Here is an 18949-nt window from a genome sequence, read left to right as displayed (position 1 = left end):
GGGGAGTCCCACAGGCTCCCCTCCCACCCCATCGGCACATGGCCTTCGTGCTCAGTAGGGACTGTAGCTTGGCTCTGACAGTCTCACGCCCTGGGCCACAGAACAAGGCTCTCAAGCCTGCACCGTCCTCTTTAGAGCATGTGCTGCGCTCGGTGGGATGTTCCTTCATCAAATTAAGTTACTTTAGCTATGGGCAGTCCTAGGGGTGCCGTGCCTCTCCCGCTGGTAGCGTCCCACTTTGAGGCGTCAGTAATTTGGTTCCTATGAGTGAGGATCCTCATTTCTGCACCAGGGGCTCAGTCCCAAGCTAGAAGCTGCCTGAGATTTCCCAGCCCTCGACAGGTCTCTCTGGCTCATCCCTTTCGGGAACTAGCAAAGGGGGCGAGGGTGCTGAAGAATGAGCGGTTGGGAGCAGAGAGCCATTTTTACCCGCCTCCATGTTTTGAGATTTTTTGTTGGAGGAGACAGACACGGAGGAATGGACAGAAATTAGCAGGGCAGTCGTGGAATAATTTAAACGTGCCCGTGATGGCCTGGCCTTACAGGAATCTACCCAGCCCATCTGTAGAATCGGTTCAGGCCTGGAAAGTGTGTATGGGGGCGGGGGGACAGAGGTTCAGAAAGTGAGGGTGCAGAAAATCTTTACGGGAAGATGTTTGCAACGGATGTTTGTCTGACAAAGGCCAGGGAAATAACTTGTCTGCGAGGCAGGACAGAGCAGAGACCAGAAGGTGCCTTCCTTTCTCTTGGAACCAAGATCCCTGCACCCCGTGTGACCTGAAGGCCACTCTCCCCCAGACTTAGGGAGTCAGTGCTGGCAGAGAATCAGAGGTGTTATCCAGACCCCCATCTTTTCTAGAAGCCAGTGACTTGTCCCCAAACCCTGCCTCGGAGACAACCGTGCCTGAGTCCAGAGCCTTTTTCCAGACGCAGCTCAGACTGATCTGGCTGAGGCAAGAGGCCCCATGGCTGGATTGGGCTGCTTCCCCTGGGAACTGTCTGGCACGTCTAACGAGGAATAGCTCTTTGCATTTACAGAGCGCCTTTCATCTGCGGCTCTCAAAGCTGCTCCACAAACAGTAATTAACTCTCACACCTGCGAGGCAGGTGAGTCTGGTTACCCCCATTTTTAGAGATGAAGAAACAAAGGTCTGAGAGGGAAAGGGCTGTGGTAAGCCACTGGAGCTGGCGGTGGCTCTCGTGTTAGGAACCAGCATTCTGGACTCCCAGCGCCCCGACCACAAAGCCAGGGAGCCTCTCCCGGTCAGGTAAAGAGGATGGGTCCCCAAGGCAGTGAGGGGTAGGGACGTGGCCACGCAGCTCCCTTCTGCCCTCCCGCAGGTAGCCTGTCACCCCCCGGGCCCACCGGTCGGCTATGAGGACGGGATCCCTCAAGACCCCAACGGCCTTTAAAACGCAGCATCCCCAGGCAGGCCTCTGCCCCGGCTTGGTCCTGGATGCTTCCCTTCAGAGTAATTGCCGGAACAATGAACGCATCCTAGCTGTACATGACTAACCAAGATGTCTTCGGCCAGCAGAGACAAACGGTTGGCAGATACCGGAGCTCTTTCACAACTTCTTTTGCCAGGATCCAGAGCCGGTGGGAACTGACTCACGTTAGCAGGGTGTTTCACTGATAGCAACACCAGGCTCGTTAGTGTCTCTGCCTGGGTGCACCACTGTTCTTGCTTGTTGTTCTGTCCTGCACTTGTACCGCACAGGCCGGAGGAAACAGCGCTTCAGACAGATGGTGGGACTTTCAGGGAAAAGCCTCTTCCGTAGCAGAGAAGGATACAGGCCATGGGGCCGTGAAAGCTGGTATCACATGGTTCTGAAGGTAGCAGCGGAGCATCGGGGGGCACCCTTTTTGTTCACAGGGGAGCCTGGATCCTTCTTCCAGGGGTCCCAGACAGGGAGATGCAAACCACCACCGGGGCTCGCCCTGACACATCGCCCTGGAAACTGACTCACATCTGAGTCCTGAGTCACATCCTGTTGTGTGTTCTCAGGCATCCAAGAGGGCATTACACCAGCTGCCCACGACTGAGGTGAACTTGGAGGGCACCCTGGGAACTGCCCTGCCACCTTCCAAGCTGAAAGGGGGAAAAAAAAACCCTCTAGGGAAAAAACCAGAGCCGCCTGGAGGGTTCATATGTTCACTACTTAGGTTTGGCTCTTAAAAACAGACACTGGGGCCCTGACGCATACGTAACTTGTCTGGTCTTTGTTTTTAAGTGGCTCTGAAAGGTGTCTGAAAAATCAGGTCTTTAAAGATATCAGCTAAATAGCCAAAGGAAAGGGCCCTCTAACTCTAACCAACAACAGAACCCATCAACCTTCTGGACCCAGGCTGAGGGGGTCACCCAGCATGTGTGTGCCTGTGTGCCTTAGGGCACCCAGGTTTTGAGGGTGGGTGTTAAAAAGCCCACAGGCGTAGGTGCTCAGAGAACCAGCAGGCGTCTCTGGCCATCCTCTTCTATGGCCCTGCGGGAACATGAGGACAAAGTAGGACATTTTAAACTTTTCAAAGAGCAGCTTTTGGTTTTGTTCACTTTGTTGCTTTCTTGTATTCGATTTCTTTGATTTCTACTCTAATTTTTATTATTTCTTTCCTTCTGCTTGCGTTAGGTTTATTTTGCTCGTTTTTTCTCTGTTCCTAAGGTGGAAACTCATCGATTCTGAATCATCCCTCTTTTCTAATATATGCATTAAGATGCTATAAATTTCCCTCTAAGCACTGCTTTCCACTGCATCCCACAAATTGTGGTGTTGGATTTTCATTCAGTTCAAAAGACATTTTAATTTCTCTTGAGACTTCTTATTTGACCCGTGGGTTATTCAGAAGTGTGTTGTTGAAGCTCCGAATATTCAGGGATGTTCCAGCTGTCTTTCTGTCATTGGCTTTTTAGTTTAAATCCATGTGGCCTGAGAGTATACTTCGTATGATTTCTGTTCTTTTAATTTTAAGGTGTGTTTTATGGTCTATCTTGGTGGATGCTCCCTGTGAGCTTGAAAAGAACGTGTACTCTGCTGTTGTTGGATGGAATTTTCCAAAGATGTTCATTGGGTCAAGCTGGTTGGTAGCACTGTTCAGATGAACTGTGCCCTAATTTTCTGCCTGCTTGATGTATCAATTACTGAAAGAGGCCTGTGAAGACTTCAGCTATAACTGTGTATTTTTCTTTCTCCCTGTCGTCTTATCAGTTTGTGCCTCATGTCTTTTGACACTCTGTCAGGTGCATACATGTTAAGGATCATTATGTTTTCTTAGACATAACATTTTTCATCATGTAAGTCCGCTCTTTTTTTTAATGTATTTTATTGAAGTATAGTTGATTTACAGTGTTAATTTCTGCTGTACAGAAAAGTGATTCAGTTATATAAAGACTATATATATATTACATATATAGTCTTTTTCATGTAATTCCTCTCTTTTTCCCTAAAATTTTTCCTTCTTCTGAAGTCAGTTTTGTATAAAATTAATATAGCTGCTCTGGCTTTCTCTTGATTACTGTTAGCCCAGTCTTTCTCTACCCCTTTACTTTCAACCTGACACTTTAAAGTAGGTTCCTTGTAGACAACACATAGTTTTGTTTTTAATTCACTCTGACAATCTCTGTCTTTCAGTTGGTACATGTATTAGACCATTCATATTTAAAACGATTACTGATATAGCTGGATTAACATCTACCTTGTTTGTAACTGTTTTATATTCGTCGCACCTATTCTTCTTTTCTCCTCTTTTTCTGCCTTCTCTGGTTTAACTGAGCATTTTATTTGATTCCATTCCATTTTATCTCTGCTCTTGGTGTATCAGTTATACTTTAAAAAATGCTTTTAGTGGTTGTCCTAGAGTTTGCAAAATACTGTGTAATGAATGTAAGTCACCGTCAGATAACACGAGACCAGTTCTTCCTTCCCATTTCTGTCAGTACTGTCATTCACTTCACTTATCCATCGCTTACAACCACCCAATACGTTACCATTATGACTTTAAACAGTTATCTTTTGGATCAATTAAGAATAGGAAAAATAAGACTTTACCTTCATTTATTCTTTCTATTATGTTCTTCCTTTCTTTATGTAGATCCAAGTTTCTGACGTATATTATTTGCCTTTTCCCTGAAGAACTTTTTTTTAACATTTCCTGCAGGACAGGTCTGCTGGATAAATTAGCTCAGTTTTTGTTTGTCAGAGAATGGCTTTATTTCTCCTTCAGCTTTGAAGAAGAATTTTGCTGAATATAGAATTCTAGGTTGGTAGCTTTTTCCTTTCAACACTTTATTTACTACACTCTACTTCTGCTTGCATGGTTTCCAAAGAGAAGTCTGAAGTAATTCTTATCATTGTTCCTGTCTGGGCAAGGTATCTGCCTCACACCTTTCCTTTCTGGTTTCTTTCAAGATTTTCTCTGTCTTTAGGTTTTCTGCAGTTTCAATATGATATGCCTAGATGTAGATTATTTGATATTTATTTTGCTTGGTGGTCCCTGAGTTTCTTGGCTCTGTGGTTTCGTGTCTGTCATTAATTTTGTCAAGTTCTCAGCTATTAATACTTCAAATATTTCTTCCACTCTGTTTTCTCCTTTTCCTTCTGATATTTCTACTACACATATATTACACTTATGAAATTTTCCCAAAGTTCATGGATGTTCTGACTTTTTTCTGTTTTTCTTTCTTTTTTCTCTTTACCTTATAGTTTGGGAAGTTTCTATTGACATATTTTCAATTTCATTGAAATTCTTTCATATTTCATTGATTCTTTCCTCACTCATGTCCAGTCTGTTGATGAGCCCATCAAAGGTATTTCTCATATCTGTTAGAGTGTTTTTCATTTCCAGAATTTCCTTCTGAGTCTTAAGAGTCTCTCTCTCCCTGCTTACATTACCCATCTGTTCTTCCATGCTGTTTTCTTTTTCCATTAGAGCCCTTAACATTTTTTTGTTGTTGTCGTTGGCTGAGTTGGGTCTTCGTTGCCTTGCACAGGCTTTCTCTAGTTGCAGAGAGCAGGGGCTACTCTTTTGTTGCGGTGCACGGGCTTTTCATTACGGTGGCTTCTCTTGTGCGGAGCACGGACTCTAGGCATGCAGGCTTCAGTAGTTGTGGCACGCTAGAGCCCTTAACATATTGATCAGTTAAATTCCCTGATAACTCCAAAATTTACGTCACATCTGAGTCTGGTCCTGACGCTTGTTTTCTCTCTTCAGATTTTTTTCTTGCCTTCTGTCGTGCCTTATTTCTGATTTGGAAGCTGGATATGATGTATCAGGTAACAGGAACTGAAGTAAATAGGCCTTTGGTGTGAGATTTTATGTTCATCTAACTAGGAGTTGGGCTGTGTTTAATGTTTGCTGTAGCTGAAGGTGCCAGAGGCTTTAAATTCCACTAATGTCCTTGTTTTTGTTTCTGTCTTTGGGCTTCCCTAAGAACCCTTCCTTAAATAGTCTGTCTTGCAGCTCCTTCAGCTGTAACCCGCTGCTATTATACAGGATCCCATGAAGAGCTGGAGAAGTCCCTAAATGAAAAACCCATGAAAGTGTCCCCACCCCTGCCCCATACACACAGACAAGAATGCAGCCCTCAGGAGTTTCTTACTCTCACACTAGTCTATACTCAGCCTCCAACAATTTGTCAAAATTACCATTTAAATGTTCCTACCAGTTCATGGCTCCAGTGGCTTCTGCTCCCAGCAAGCACACCTCAGCGTAATTTTCTGTATTCACCTCTCTCAAGATTTCAGGGTGGCAGTTTGCCCTATGACCTCAATTCTCTACTAGATCTGAGGAAAATCGTGGATTATCAGTTTTAGGTTTTTTTTTCATGTTGTAAAGATGGGAGTGATAACTTCTAAGCTCTTGACATTTCAGAGCTGAACTTGGAACCAGCAGAACATTTTGACTTGAATTATCTGATAGGGTCATTTTTTACTTTGAAGGTATTTTGATATTGCTGCATCAAAGGTAAAAGCACTCTACTCTCTTAACTCTTATGTATGCTATGGATACCTCTGAGCTCACCACTAGCCTCAACCCCCCTTATTCTTATGTATGCTATGTATGCTATGGATACCTCTGAGCTCACCACTAGCCTCAACCCCCCTTATTCCTAACTACCCCCCTTCTTTGACCTCATTTCAAATGGAAAGGAGTGGGGCTCAAGATCTCAGAGGAAGGGGGCTGTTTTATCCACTACTTGATGGATCAAAAAGCTAAAAATAACCCATCATAAAACGGCCTCGGTAAAGCAGCTACATCAAAACATTAAGTACCCTGGAAAAAACAGGATGCAGACAGACTAAAACTTAAATTTTCTAATCCAGTAGTTTTTTTAACGGAAACATGAGCTGGTTGAGATTGGATCCTCACCTTCTCCGTCCTCACCTCAACTCTCCAGTTTTCTTGCCCATTTACCACTTAATCTCCTGAGTCCAGTTCTTCTCCAGTGCTGAAGACTCTGTGTGTCATCAGCCTTTTTTCAGTGAACAGAACAGCGTTACCTGAGTCTCATCCTGGAGCAGGTGTGTGTGGCCTTACCTATAAATATCAGATAAGTCCCTTGGCACGGATTTCTTTTCCTTTTTAATAATATAATCATAAAAATTAGCCAGACTTACTGAGCATTTAATATGGCCGAAAACGGTGACACCCACTTTATATACAGTTTATCTCACTTATCCCTATTACCCTTTGAAGTAGGAAAACTATGTATCCGAGGAAATCAGTGACTTGCCCAAGGTCATACAGCTAGTTTATGGTGAAGGGAGAACGCAAACCGAAATCTGTTTATCACTTAAATTAGGTGCTTTACCTTGTCTGTTCCTCTCAGAGGTATAACATAGCATGTAATAAATACCACTAGGGTTCTTATCTCTAACTTGGGAACGGCTGTTTGCCAAGTCCCGTTTAGGGAGGTAATCCAGCTGTTCACGTGGATACAGCCCCCACTAGCCACAACTCCAGAAGGCAAGGACTATAATCCACTCACTACTGAGTTCCCAAAACAGTGGCCCTAATAAAGCAAAAAGTTCATTGGCAACATGAATGAATGAGCAAGTAAATAACTTCATGAGCCTAAGAGTGAATGAATGAAGTAACTCAGCATGGATTAATGCAATAGGAAAAAGCCTTTCCAAGCATCATACAGTCCTGGGATCTTCACTAAGTTCCAATGGGACAGGGACCATATTGGTCTTACTCATAAATTAGCACATGCCTGGCACGTAGTAAGTTTCAATAAACTTGTTCTTTTCGGTGGATTGACCTATCAGAGGCATTCCCTTCAAGAACAAGCAGCCCTCCTCTGAAGAATGACGGACAGTGGTTCTCTTCCTCAGCCTATGACTTTCTTCTTGATAACCCCCATCTTATCCCTGTCCTACTTCCTCTTCCCAGAATACACGTATTTACTATTGCAAGCACCATTCTTCACCTCCAACACCCACCTGATTCTTCCCTAACTCTGTTTAACATAACGAGTTAAGCAGAGAAGTACTGTTTGGGACCTATTTGAATTAGGATCCTGCACTGTCACCACTGAAAGGGGCTCAGAGATCATCTCCTTTCAGAAATGAGAATAAGAAAGGGTAAGCAAGTAACCCAGGGTCATCACACATACAGGCCAGAGGCCACGTCTCCTGCCTCTCAGTCCAGGGCTCGTGTGGCCCACAGCACTGTCACTTCCATACCTGCCTTCGTATGTTCACGTTGGCCCCATCGTGGCAAGCACGGTAACTCAATAGTAAACTCAGCAAACCATATTATTGGCCCTTCGTGTTTTGTTTCGTTTTGTTTTTGTTTTAATGAATAATCCATGTAATAGAAGAAAACACGCGAAACTCCGACATGAGAAGCTCGCCATCACCACCTTCTGGCCCACTGCTGCCAATGAAGCCAAACACAGTTCACTGTGGTCACAGATATGAAAAATGATCAGGGGTCACTGGGTTTTTAGTGCTGTCCACCAACTAGCACTGAAAGGCTGAGTTGTGGTGTGAAGTAAGAAGATGTTGAATTTGAAACCCTGTGTTTAAAAAAAAATCATAGAACCTGGACTTTAATCATAAAGATCATTTTACCAAAGCATATTTTTAAAAGGCTGTGAAACATCATGCAACATTTGCATGGTTTAATTATGAGTTTAGAAAAGCCTAGCACAACTTTTTCACTACAGTAAAACATGACAGAGCATGAATCATGGCATAATACTTTATGCTTACTGTAGTTTTAGACATGGCGTTAGGGGTGCTGGGCTGTCTACACAACAACGCATGAATTACTGTACCACAATTCACACCCAAAGGGCTTTATGACAATTATAAAACCTCTTCTGTTTGCTTTTTAAATGATTAACATATTTGAATACTATATATATTCACTTTGTAAATACGTGTATCCAGGACATGTGCATGTCTTACGGAAAATATCTGAGTATATAATTTTATTTTCACTTGGAGCAAAATACTTGTAGCAGTATGGGAATGTTAAACAATCTGCTATTGCTATTTGCTTTCAGTTGCTGGAAACACTGTTAGCTGTAAGATTATGCAGGATCTCTGACAGTAGTTGAACACTTATTTTCCACTGAGTCTGGAATGGACCGGCTCTTTATTCCTTGCCATCCCCTCAATTCTCTAAAATTCAGAAGAAAATGAAGACCTTTCTTTAATAGTAGATTTCAAAGATTCTAAGTTAAAATATTTCCCCAGGTTCTTCAAAATTCAAAATTAAGAAGTCAGTTATTTTAAAGAAAAGAAAGTAGATCAGTATGAGGGAAACCGGGTAGAGGCTCTCGGGAGAAGAGTAAGAAGGCAGACCTGGCTCTCCATTTACTTGATTCTGTTCTCCACGGTGACAGCTTCAAAGGCATAATAGACAAGGGACACTTTAACTGGAAGTGCAAAGCCCCAGAGGGAGGAGGTGTGGACAATGTATAACGTGTAGGAATAACTCATTTCTTTATGTCACGACACACAGAAAACTGACACCTGTTGTTTTCCTAAGGAACTTTGCTGCTCTTTCTGTATTTACTCCCAGCATCATGAACCCCTGGCTATGAAGACCCTTTGGAGTTAGTGTAGTTTGCTGTCACCTTTGTCTACAAAGAAGGTGGAATACAAAGAGAAAATTAACGTTTAATTCTAAGACAGAATGTAAAGCTATCTTATGGTGAGACAGTGGTTGATTTTTACATTTTCTTACACATTTTGCCTAAGAATAGAAGGTGTTGGGTTTTTTTCTCCTCCTCTGCAAACACTATGATGCTTTTGAAAACTAAGACTGCTATGAATGCTGGAGTCAAATTTACAAAACGCTTTTTACCTAAATCTTCTGAAGTCAGATCTTTGTCTCTTCTCTCGCCCAGGCCTCTTTATTTTTTTTGTTAACATCTTTATTGGAGTATAATTGCTTTACAATGTTGTGTTAGTTCCTGCTTTACAACAAAGTGAATCAGCTATACATATACATATATCCCCATATCCCCTCCCTCTTGTGTCTCCCTCCCACCCTCCCTATCCCACCGCTCTAGGTGGTCACAAAGCACGGAGCTGATCTCCCTGTGCTATGTGGCTGCTTCCCACTAGCTATTTTACATTGGGTAGTGTATATATGTCCATGCCACTCTCTCACTTCGTCCCAGCTTACCATTCCCCCTCGCCGTGTCCTCAAGTCCATTCTCTACGTCTGCATCTTTATTCCTGTCCTGCCCCTAGGTTCTTCATAACCTTTTTTTTCTTTTTTTTAGATTCCATACATATATGTGTTAGCATACGGTATTTGTTTTTCTCTTTCTGACTTACTTCTCTCTGTATGACAGACTCTAGGTCCATCCACCTCACTACAAACCAGGCCTCTTTTAATGGCAATCTGTAAAATACTTGCTCAACATTCTGCCCCTTAAAAGTTGCAAACTTGAGGTCTTGAGAAAAAGTGGAAGACGTCTCTGTTAGTCTGGGCTGACAGAGGCAGCTCTGCACTGCCGGGTTTGTGAACTAGTCATCAGGCCTTGTTGCCAGTTTCCTAGCCAGACTTTCTTTTCAGTTATCCTTGGGAGAGAGTTCACCTGAACAGAAAACATTTAAAAGCCACAGAATATTTCTGCCAAAGGTACAAAACAAAGACCCAAACCCTTGCATTCTTTTGCGCTTACTGAGTACAGAGAGACGGGTGATCGCCTGATAATGATAACCACGATTACTAGTAAAGCTGGGCAGCCAATACGTGCGGTCAACGGTCCGAATGTTAACACTTCTACCTGGAAAGCATAAATCAGCCTCTCTCACCAGTAGTGTGATTAAAGAAAACCTTTGGAAGGAACAGTTAGCGGAGGAAAATCTTCAAGAGTCAAACATAAATTATATTTCAGTATCGTTTTGGGGGGAAATCATCAGACAAAAGCAAATACTGGGACTTAAGGAGGCTTATTAAACACTGGTAAACAGGCCACAAATATGTATTAGATTTAAACAAAGGTAGCTGTTTTTTTATTAAAAGATTTTATTTTTCTAAATCCTGACCCACTCTACATGTAAGTGACCTCCCTGATTCTCTGCAGATACAAGGCAGATCCAGCCGTCCCCACCATGGTCCTACGAGCAGTCCTACCAGTACCTGGGACCCATTGCCTCTCCTTCTGTCCACCCAGCAACACCCATCTCGCCTGGACGGGCCAGCGGCATGACAACCCTCTCTGCAGAGCTTTCCAGTCGACTCTCAAGTAAGCTGCTTGAAAATACACTCTTTGAAGTCCAGCTGCAGTGGAAGGTTCTGGAGACCAGAAGGGATGCACGAACGGGGTGGCAGTCATTTTTGATTGGATACAGTACTGTTTAAAGACAAGGCTGTCTATCTCTAAGTCCCCCGCCCACGCGCCGATTTTCCTTGACACTCAGAGGCAGAGATTACGTACAGATGTGAAGGGAGAAGTGGCTTGGAAAAAGTGGATTCCTTGGGCGTTTGGGGGTGCTCACACTCGGCAGGCACGGGTGGCAGCTGAAGGGTCAGTGACAGAAAAGGCCAAAGTAGTCAGCTTCTGGGCCTCAGATGGGACTGATCCATCTTGCAGTGGCGAGCTTTCACAGGCCACGTGAACAGCACACTGGAGCACACATGGAGTGGGACGCACATCTACCCCCACGGGACACTCCCAACTAAGAGCCGCTTATATCAGGTTTGAGGAACAGACTGGAAAGCTCAGGTGTCATGGCTGGCATAACTGTCGTTAATACGTGCTCATTAAACCTAGTCATTTAACCTATGAGACCTTTGGGCTTGGCACTCACCTTTGCTTGTGGGCAGGGAAATCAGAGTTACAGAGAAAAATTCCTTTGTTGAAAGCAAAAAGAAGCGACTCCCTGTTTGGGGCTTTGAAATTGGAGCTGGACCAGACTGTGAAAACACTTCAGAGGACTTCAGCAGTAGGAAGCCTGAGAACACACTTCTGTGGAAGGGCGGCTGTTTTTGCTTTTCAGCTCCTGGAATCAGATTATAGCAGATTAGGGGCAGGCAGAAGGGCAAAGGCATTGCGTCTGCCATTTTACGTGTGGTGTAATGTTGTGTTTTGTGGACGATTGTGATTATTTGAGATTTCCCCAAATGCTTCAGCTTCTTCTCAGAGCTTCACAGAATCCCTCTCAGCTTCTCAACAGCAGCAGTGCTGACACCTGGGGCCAGGTGATTGTTCACTGTGGCGGGGCAGTCCTGTGCACTGCAGGGCCTTCATCAGTGTCTCTGGCCTCCAGATGCCAGCAGCACCCCCAGTCATGGCAACCAAAAATCACCAGACGTTGCCAAATGTCCTGAGGGCCACACTGCCCCACAGTTCAGAACTGTCTTCTTGGGCGAGGTAGTGGAATAGGAAAGCCAACTTCGTTGCCCAGTTTCCACATTATTTTCAGCCACTGTTGCCAAGAATTTCATGGCACCTGCCGGGCTAAGGAGTCAAGGGACTAGTGTAGGAATTATGACGTCCATTCAGCTTGTTGTTGTTGTAGAAGCTCTGTCCCCTCAGTACTGGTCTGCTTCCAAAGGCACTTGTCATCTTTCATTGTTTCTTCTTCTTGTTGGCACTGCTCTGCCCACTGGCTGTGGTCTACATCTGAAGCAATTACTGTTTTTCTTGGAAATGTCCGTGCTGTGGGTCTGTCCCTTGGAATTTATTTCATAAGTCTTTTGACTTGGTCAGCACCCAAGATCATCGGCACCTTAGAGTCCAAGAACCCTAGGGGCCAGCTGTTCAGATGGAAGAGAGACTTCTTTTTTTATAGGAATGAGTAACACGTGCCCTCCCCAATCTCGTCTCACAGTTACACTTCTGAATAGCCTGGACTTCAGTTAGCCAAGGAGCAATGGAAGGGCATTTTATGGCATGAGGGTATGAAGGAGATAAAAACCGCATCCCATTTCAGCACCCAAGCGTGACCCTGCGCCGTCTTGGAGGGTGGACCCAGGGGAATGCCAGAGGAGCTTTCACCGGTGGCAGAGCATAGCATGGGAGACTGCTCTCCACCTTGGCAGGTCTCCCTCTGAGAAATCGAGCCTGGAGCCCAGGCCTGAAAAGTACTGTCATCTACCTGTGGGCAGGAGGGGTCTGGGATACTTAAAAGAAAAGTGGCTGCTTTGAGAGCCTGCTTTCCTTGAATCCCGCCCCCCAGCTCAGCTCTGTGCTCTGCCCCTCTCCCCACCCCCAGCGCCACCTGGGCTTCCTTTGGCCGGAGAGACCTGTGCTCTGTGTCTGTCTCTTACCTTTGCAGACAGACTCCACACCTTGTCTGAAAAGAGTTGTCATCTGGAGGTTTTCTTTTCTTTTTTTTAAATAATGTTTAGCTGCCAACCTGGGCGACAGACAGCATGCATTAATCTGAGTCATGCGAGATCCTTTTAAGGCAGCCATTATCTGCTCAGGCTGTTTAATCCTTTGGGGGCAGTGGGAGGGGCCCAGAGCAGGGCTGCTTTCATCCACAACAAGCTGCAGAATGAAGACTTGAGCTGTCATGACAAATATTTAGCTCCATCGGTGGGGCAACATTTCCAACTAAAATACCTGTGCCGTCTAATCCCCAGGTTTCCTACTGTTTAAAAGCTCCCTGTGAATATCAGGGGTCCCCACCTCTGCCCACACTGCTACCCAATAAGGAGGCACCAGCCCAGCCAAAAGGACAAATGAGCTAAGGCCGGGTGGGTGAACTGTGCGTCACTGGTGGGGCGTGCTTGGTAGAGGGTGTCAGACCAGACATAAAAATGAAAACAAATATTTTAATAGGTCACTTGAATCTGAGCCCACCTAGTGGGCCGAAGTTGTTTTGTTATCACAATGTGTGTGTAAAGGACAATTTGGCCAAACGGATGGTCTTCTGTAGTGTGACACTGGTACTATGTGGCCAGAAAAAGAATCACAGGCAACATCTAAGATCTTCCAGACATTCTGCCCACAAGTGAAAGAACTATTTTCTCCTGACAGCTGAGACCATAACATCATTCCATTACTTATGTCCGTGACAAATCACGGGCTCACTTGGGATTCCAGTAACTTGCTGTCATCACCAGGTTACCACACAGCAGTTGGAACAGACTGGCAGAGCATGTCCAGACACAGTCATGAAACAGGGTGACCTTTCATTCATTTTCCAGTGGATTCACCTTTTTGTCTCACGGCAAACGAAGCAAGAGGAATAATGGGTGGAGTCATTTATTTGTGTCCAGAGTATTACATCAGATGACAACAAATGGACTGTACTGCCTAATGCTTCTCCCTGGACTATAGAAATCTCACTGGAAAAATGGAGTAAAGCTTCCTGTTAACTCTCAAGTATGTCACAGCTCTCTGTGTGAACACGAACAAGTGACACAGGGCTTGCTCACAGAAGGCCCCAGCGGGCAGGGACAAACCCTGTGGAATGAGGTGCGGCCTGGCTTCAGGACGAGCTAGAGAGTGTCCGTGGAAGGGCTGCCCTAGAACCACTGTCAGTTTGCAACTTTTTCCCTGCCCACACGTCTCGCTTTGAAAAGGTTAACAGGAGTGTTTATTTCAAAGTCAGACTCCTGGCTTCCTCATCAGTGGAGAGATTTGCTGCGGACTTCTGTTGTTTCTATAATTACCTCTCTGATGAAGGGTATATCCCCTCATCAGAGGCACCCCAAATTTACAGGAGTTCACTTGGAGCGACGGAAGGGGAGGGGGAGGGGAAGAGAGAAAGAGAAAGAGAGAGCACAGGAATGAGAACACTAGCTCTCCCTGCTGGAATAACAGGCTTGAAATATGAGGAAGCTGATCAACAGCCCGATGCTGTCCAAAAACAGATTAACCCACCCGATGGCTTTCCTTTCACAGCAAGCTTTTGGCTCAGTCAGGTTTCTCTGTGGGCCTGAACACAAAAGGACACAGGCCACATGCCATCTTGAGCTTGGAGTTATTTCGTATGTTGATTTGAGAACTAATAAATTTTAAAACATTCAGTTCTTGCCTCTGCTCTGTTTTGTTGCTGTCTTTTGGGTTTGCTGACGTAAAGACTACGGTCCTGGCCTGGTCATTTAACACATAATTCTGAGGAACAGAAACTACCCCAGGACACCATCCTACATGCACAGTGGCGGTTCTCAGTGGCGGCGGGGGACTTTTGCCCCCCTCACCCCTACCCCCAGGACATTTGAAAGGTCGGGAGACATTGTTGGCTGTCACAATGGGGGGAGTGGGGCTCATTACTGACATCTGCTGGGCAGAGTCCAAGGATGCTGCCAAACATCCATCCCAGACCCACATCATCCCAACAAAGCTGGCCCCAAATGTCAGTAACGCCACTGTTGGGAAACTCTGATCCACAGGACACAGGAAACCCATCCTAGCACCCAAACCCACGAGTGGTTCCCAAGGGCAGCCTGTGGTTAAGGAAAACGCAAAAAGATGCCACAAAGGATAGCCAAAGCCAGTCTGCGAAATGGTAAATGCATCATCCTAACCAAATGAGATTTATAGACAAAGCTTTGCCATTTCTGGTAGAATTTCAACATGTACAAAAACGGAGCAGATAAGTCAAGGTCCTGCAGCCACTCACTCCTCTTAACGAACCGGTGATGCATCTTAGAGAAAAGCACGTGAAACCGACGCTGTACTGTTTCTAAAACTGTGGAACTAGTCTGAAGGTAGATATGGGAGAGAAAGAGTGATGTGACGGTTCCCGGACGCCCACTCCCAGTCACTACTATGGCGTGCATCAGCTTCAACCACAGGAAACGGCCAATTTTTAACTATTCCGGGCCTACCGAAACAGCAGTTTTAAACGTATTATAACGTATTAAAATGTTATTACCTATTAATATTGTTATGACAATACCGTATTACGTATATATGTTCCATTAATATTAATCTATTAACGCATCCATTATATTAGTTCTAGCGTTACACTGTTTTGTTATACATTGTTATATTAATATCACCGATTAAATGTACATTACTAGTGATATATTAATATATTGATTATATAGAGAGGTGGCAAACTTTTCTGCAAAGGGCCAGATTCTAAATATTTTAGACTTTCTGAACCCTACAGTCTGGCCCTCCAGTCTCTGCCAGGACCACTCAACTCTGCAGCGGTGATTTAAAAGCAGCCACAGATACTACATAAAAGAATGAGTCAGGCTCCTTCCAACAGTACTTCATGTATCAACACTGAAATTTAAATTCCGTATCATTTTCATGTCAGGACATCATCTTTTGATTTTTTTTTTTTTTTCAACCATTTAGAAAAGTGAAACTCATTGTTAGCCTGTGGGCTTACAAAAATTGGTAGCTGGTGGATCTGGCAGGTGGGTTTGCCAACCCCAGAGTTACAGAAATATGGTTATATTAAGCAAGTATTATATCATATACCGTATTACGTTGCATGAGATCGTATATTACCATCATCATCGTTATCAGCCGTCTGGGCAGCAGCGTTCTGGGTAATCCTCCCGCGCCGGCGGGGGAAGGGGCGTGGCCTCCTTGAACCCCTGTCTCACGATATTTTTCTCTCCCTCCCTGCAGCCGCGCCCGACCTAACCGCCTTCGGCGACCCTCGCCAGTTTTCCGCGCTGCCCTCCATCTCCGATCCCCGCATGCACTACCCCGGCGCCTTCACCTACTCCCCGACACCCGTCACGTCGGGCATCGGCATCGGCATGTCGGCCATGAGCTCGGCCACGCGCTACCACACGTACCTGCCGCCGCCCTACCCTGGCTCGTCGCAGGCGCAGGGCGGCCCGTTCCAGGCCAGCTCGCCGTCCTACCACCTGTACTACGGCGCGTCAGCCGGCTCCTACCAGTTCTCCATGGTGGGCGGTGAGCGGTCGCCGCCGCGCATTCTGCCGCCCTGCACCAACGCCTCCACAGGCTCAGCGCTGCTCAACCCCAGCCTCCCGAACCAGAACGACGTGGTGGAGGCCGAGGGCAGCCACAGCAACTCCCCAACCAACATGGCGCCCGCCGCGCGCCTCGAGGAGGCCGTGTGGCGACCCTACTGAGGCCGCGCACGCGCTCTCTGTGCGGCCGGGCGTCGTCCCGGAAGCGCCTCCTTCGGGCTCCGGCCTCGTGTGCTCGGGAAACCCGCGTGGGCCCGGCTGCCGGCCCTGGGGAGCGCGCCGCTGCCAACTGCCATGGTGATGTCGCTCCGGGCGGGGCCTCGGGGCCACCTGCGCTTCTCAAGTCCGTGCAGTTCGCAACTGCCGTTGGCCCATCTCAGATTTTTCTAACCTGATGCAACTTGAGGGTGTCTGCTTCACCACCCCGTGGACACGCTGTAAGGCAAACAGAAAGATTCCCAGAGGGAAACTGTGAATGCTTCTGATTTAGTAATGCTGTGAATAAAAGAAAGATTTTATACCCTTGACTTCACTTTTTAACCAAGTTGTTTATTCCAAAGAGTATGGAATTCGGGTTTTTCGGGGCTTTTTTTTTGGGGGGGTGGGGAGATGCAACTCATTCTGTTTGGCATCTAATTCATATTTTTAATTTTCTTTTGCAGCACCTTATAAATTGCAAAATGCGTATTTGCATTTGGGGTGGTTTTTATTTTTATATATACATAAATTTGAGCTTGCTTATTTCTTGCTTTGACGAATGAAAGAAATATGATTCCTTTTTCTGTAAGTTTTATTTAACTTTTTTTTTGGACTTTTTTTGTAGTTGTTTTTTGAGAAACAGCTACAGCTTTGGGTCATTTTCAACTACTGTATTCCCACAAGGAATCCCTAGATATTTATGTATCTTGATGTTTAGACACTTACTTAATGTGTTGATACTTTTTTTATTATTTAAATGTACTTATATTAAGAAGAAAAATATCAAGTACTACAGTTTTCGTTTTTGATAGTAGCCAAAGTTAATTGTATCACATTGAAGAAAGTTGGAATAAAAGGATGGGTAATGTGATCACTTGGTTATCCAAATATTGTTTACATTAAACTCCCTTTAATGTTAATCAAACGAGTTGGTAGCTAACGCAGCAATGTTTTTAGTAGGTTTTTTAGATACTGAGGGTCACTCCAAAGATCTAAAGTATGGAATTTTCTGCCAAGCTCAACAAAGGGTCTCATATCTGAGTCCCTCCCTTCAAACGGAGAAGGTCAAATCTGCTTCCAGAGGGTTCACGCAGATGCCATGATTGCACCTCTGGAGAGGATTTATTTTCTGCCTAGGGGTTTTCTCACTCCATGGCCTCTTGTTAATGTCAGACATGCTTTGTAACAGAATGAATCTGAAGTAAGCTGTGTGGAGGAGCGGTATCCACATGGAAACCGAGTGGATGAATTCAGGGGTTCCTTAACTGCTAGATTCTGGAGATCAAGAGAGGAGATCATCTGAATCTAGAGTTCAGATTTTCTTAGCTCCAAGAAAATATTCCTCTTTGATGCAGTACCTGTTCATTGATGCAGAACGAAACTTGTGGCTGTCCCCCAAGGCTGGGAGTGGAAGGGACTAGACCGGATGCCTTTGACAGCTGAAGGTCTCCAGCTCAGTTTTCATAGGGTGGGCCCAGAAGCAGGCCTGAACAAGCCAAATCCCCTCCGTGTGCCTCAGTGGAGTCATGTGGGAGAGCATCGTCCCACCTGTGCAGGACCCCGTCCCATGCTGCTCACTGACCACCCATCTTTGTGGTGTTCTCACTAGGCTGAGACCCTACCCTGTAGGGTGTGTGCACTTTTACCCGTGCATCAGCATGACAGGAAAGATTCATGTCACTGCTGCCCATGGCTACAATCCAAACATACCCAACGTCACTGTAAATTTTATGGCACTATTTTTATTGGAGGATTTGTTCAGAATGCAGTTGTTGTACAACTCATAAATACTAACTGCTGATTTTGACATATGTGTGCTCAAAAATGATCTGGTTGTTATTTAATGTACCTCTTAAATTAGTTGAAATGATTTCAGGTCAACTCTGAAGAGTATTTGAAAGCAGGACTTCAGAACAGTGTTCGATTTTTATTTTATAAATTTAAGGATTCAAATTAGAAAGATCTTTGGCTGCAGGCAGCAAAACAGCTGGTCTTATTTAAAACAACTTGTTTTTGAGTTTTCTTATATATATATATATTATTTGTTATACACAGATGCAGAAGCACTTTGGTAAGAGTAAAGCAGTTTGTGTTGTCAGGTCGTTCTTATCTAGAAAAGAGCTAAAGCAGATCTTGGAGAAACTCAGAATATATTTATTTTCATTTTAGGCATCATTCTCCCTCCATGACACATTTTCATGTTTTATTCTATGTTACATTTTTACAGCAAAATGACCCTTAAATGTCAGTAAATTTAAAACTTTTTATTTCTGAAAAGGACCATTAGCCCATTTGCCCCAAATTCAACTTTCTTTTCATGATCAGCCTTCTTTTCATGATCAACGTTCTTTTCAGCACGTTGCCTTATCTGACCTGACAAAATGTTGGTTAAAAAAAAATGAAGGAAAAAAATGTATACTTTTC

At 44.8% G+C, this 18949-nt stretch overlaps 1 protein-coding gene across 4 annotated transcripts in view; it reads left to right on the top strand.

The window, feature by feature from the left end:
• Positions 1-16907, top strand: part of RUNX1 (RUNX family transcription factor 1) — a 242799-nt gene extending 225892 nt beyond the window's left edge. For 3 of the 4 annotated variants that reach the window (XM_024758385.1, XM_024758386.1, XM_024758388.1), the window contains 2 exons: positions 10551-10712; positions 16014-16907. In XM_024758385.1, coding sequence (XP_024614153.1) covers positions 10551-10712; positions 16014-16489 — 638 coding nt within the window. In that variant the 3' untranslated portion in view covers positions 16490-16907. The remainder of the gene's footprint in view (positions 1-10550; positions 10713-16013) is intronic. The other variant, XM_024758387.1, reaches the window with a different exon arrangement.
• Positions 16908-18949: the final 2042 nt, after the last annotated feature.

This window comes from Neophocaena asiaeorientalis, unplaced genomic scaffold (genome assembly GCF_003031525.2).
Source record: "Neophocaena asiaeorientalis asiaeorientalis breed wild unplaced genomic scaffold, Neophocaena_asiaeorientalis_V1.1 scaffold45, whole genome shotgun sequence".
Lineage (NCBI taxonomy): Eukaryota > Metazoa > Chordata > Mammalia > Artiodactyla > Phocoenidae > Neophocaena > Neophocaena asiaeorientalis.
The sequence above is the reverse complement of the archived record's forward strand: the minus strand, read 5'-3'. Positions and strand labels throughout refer to the sequence as shown.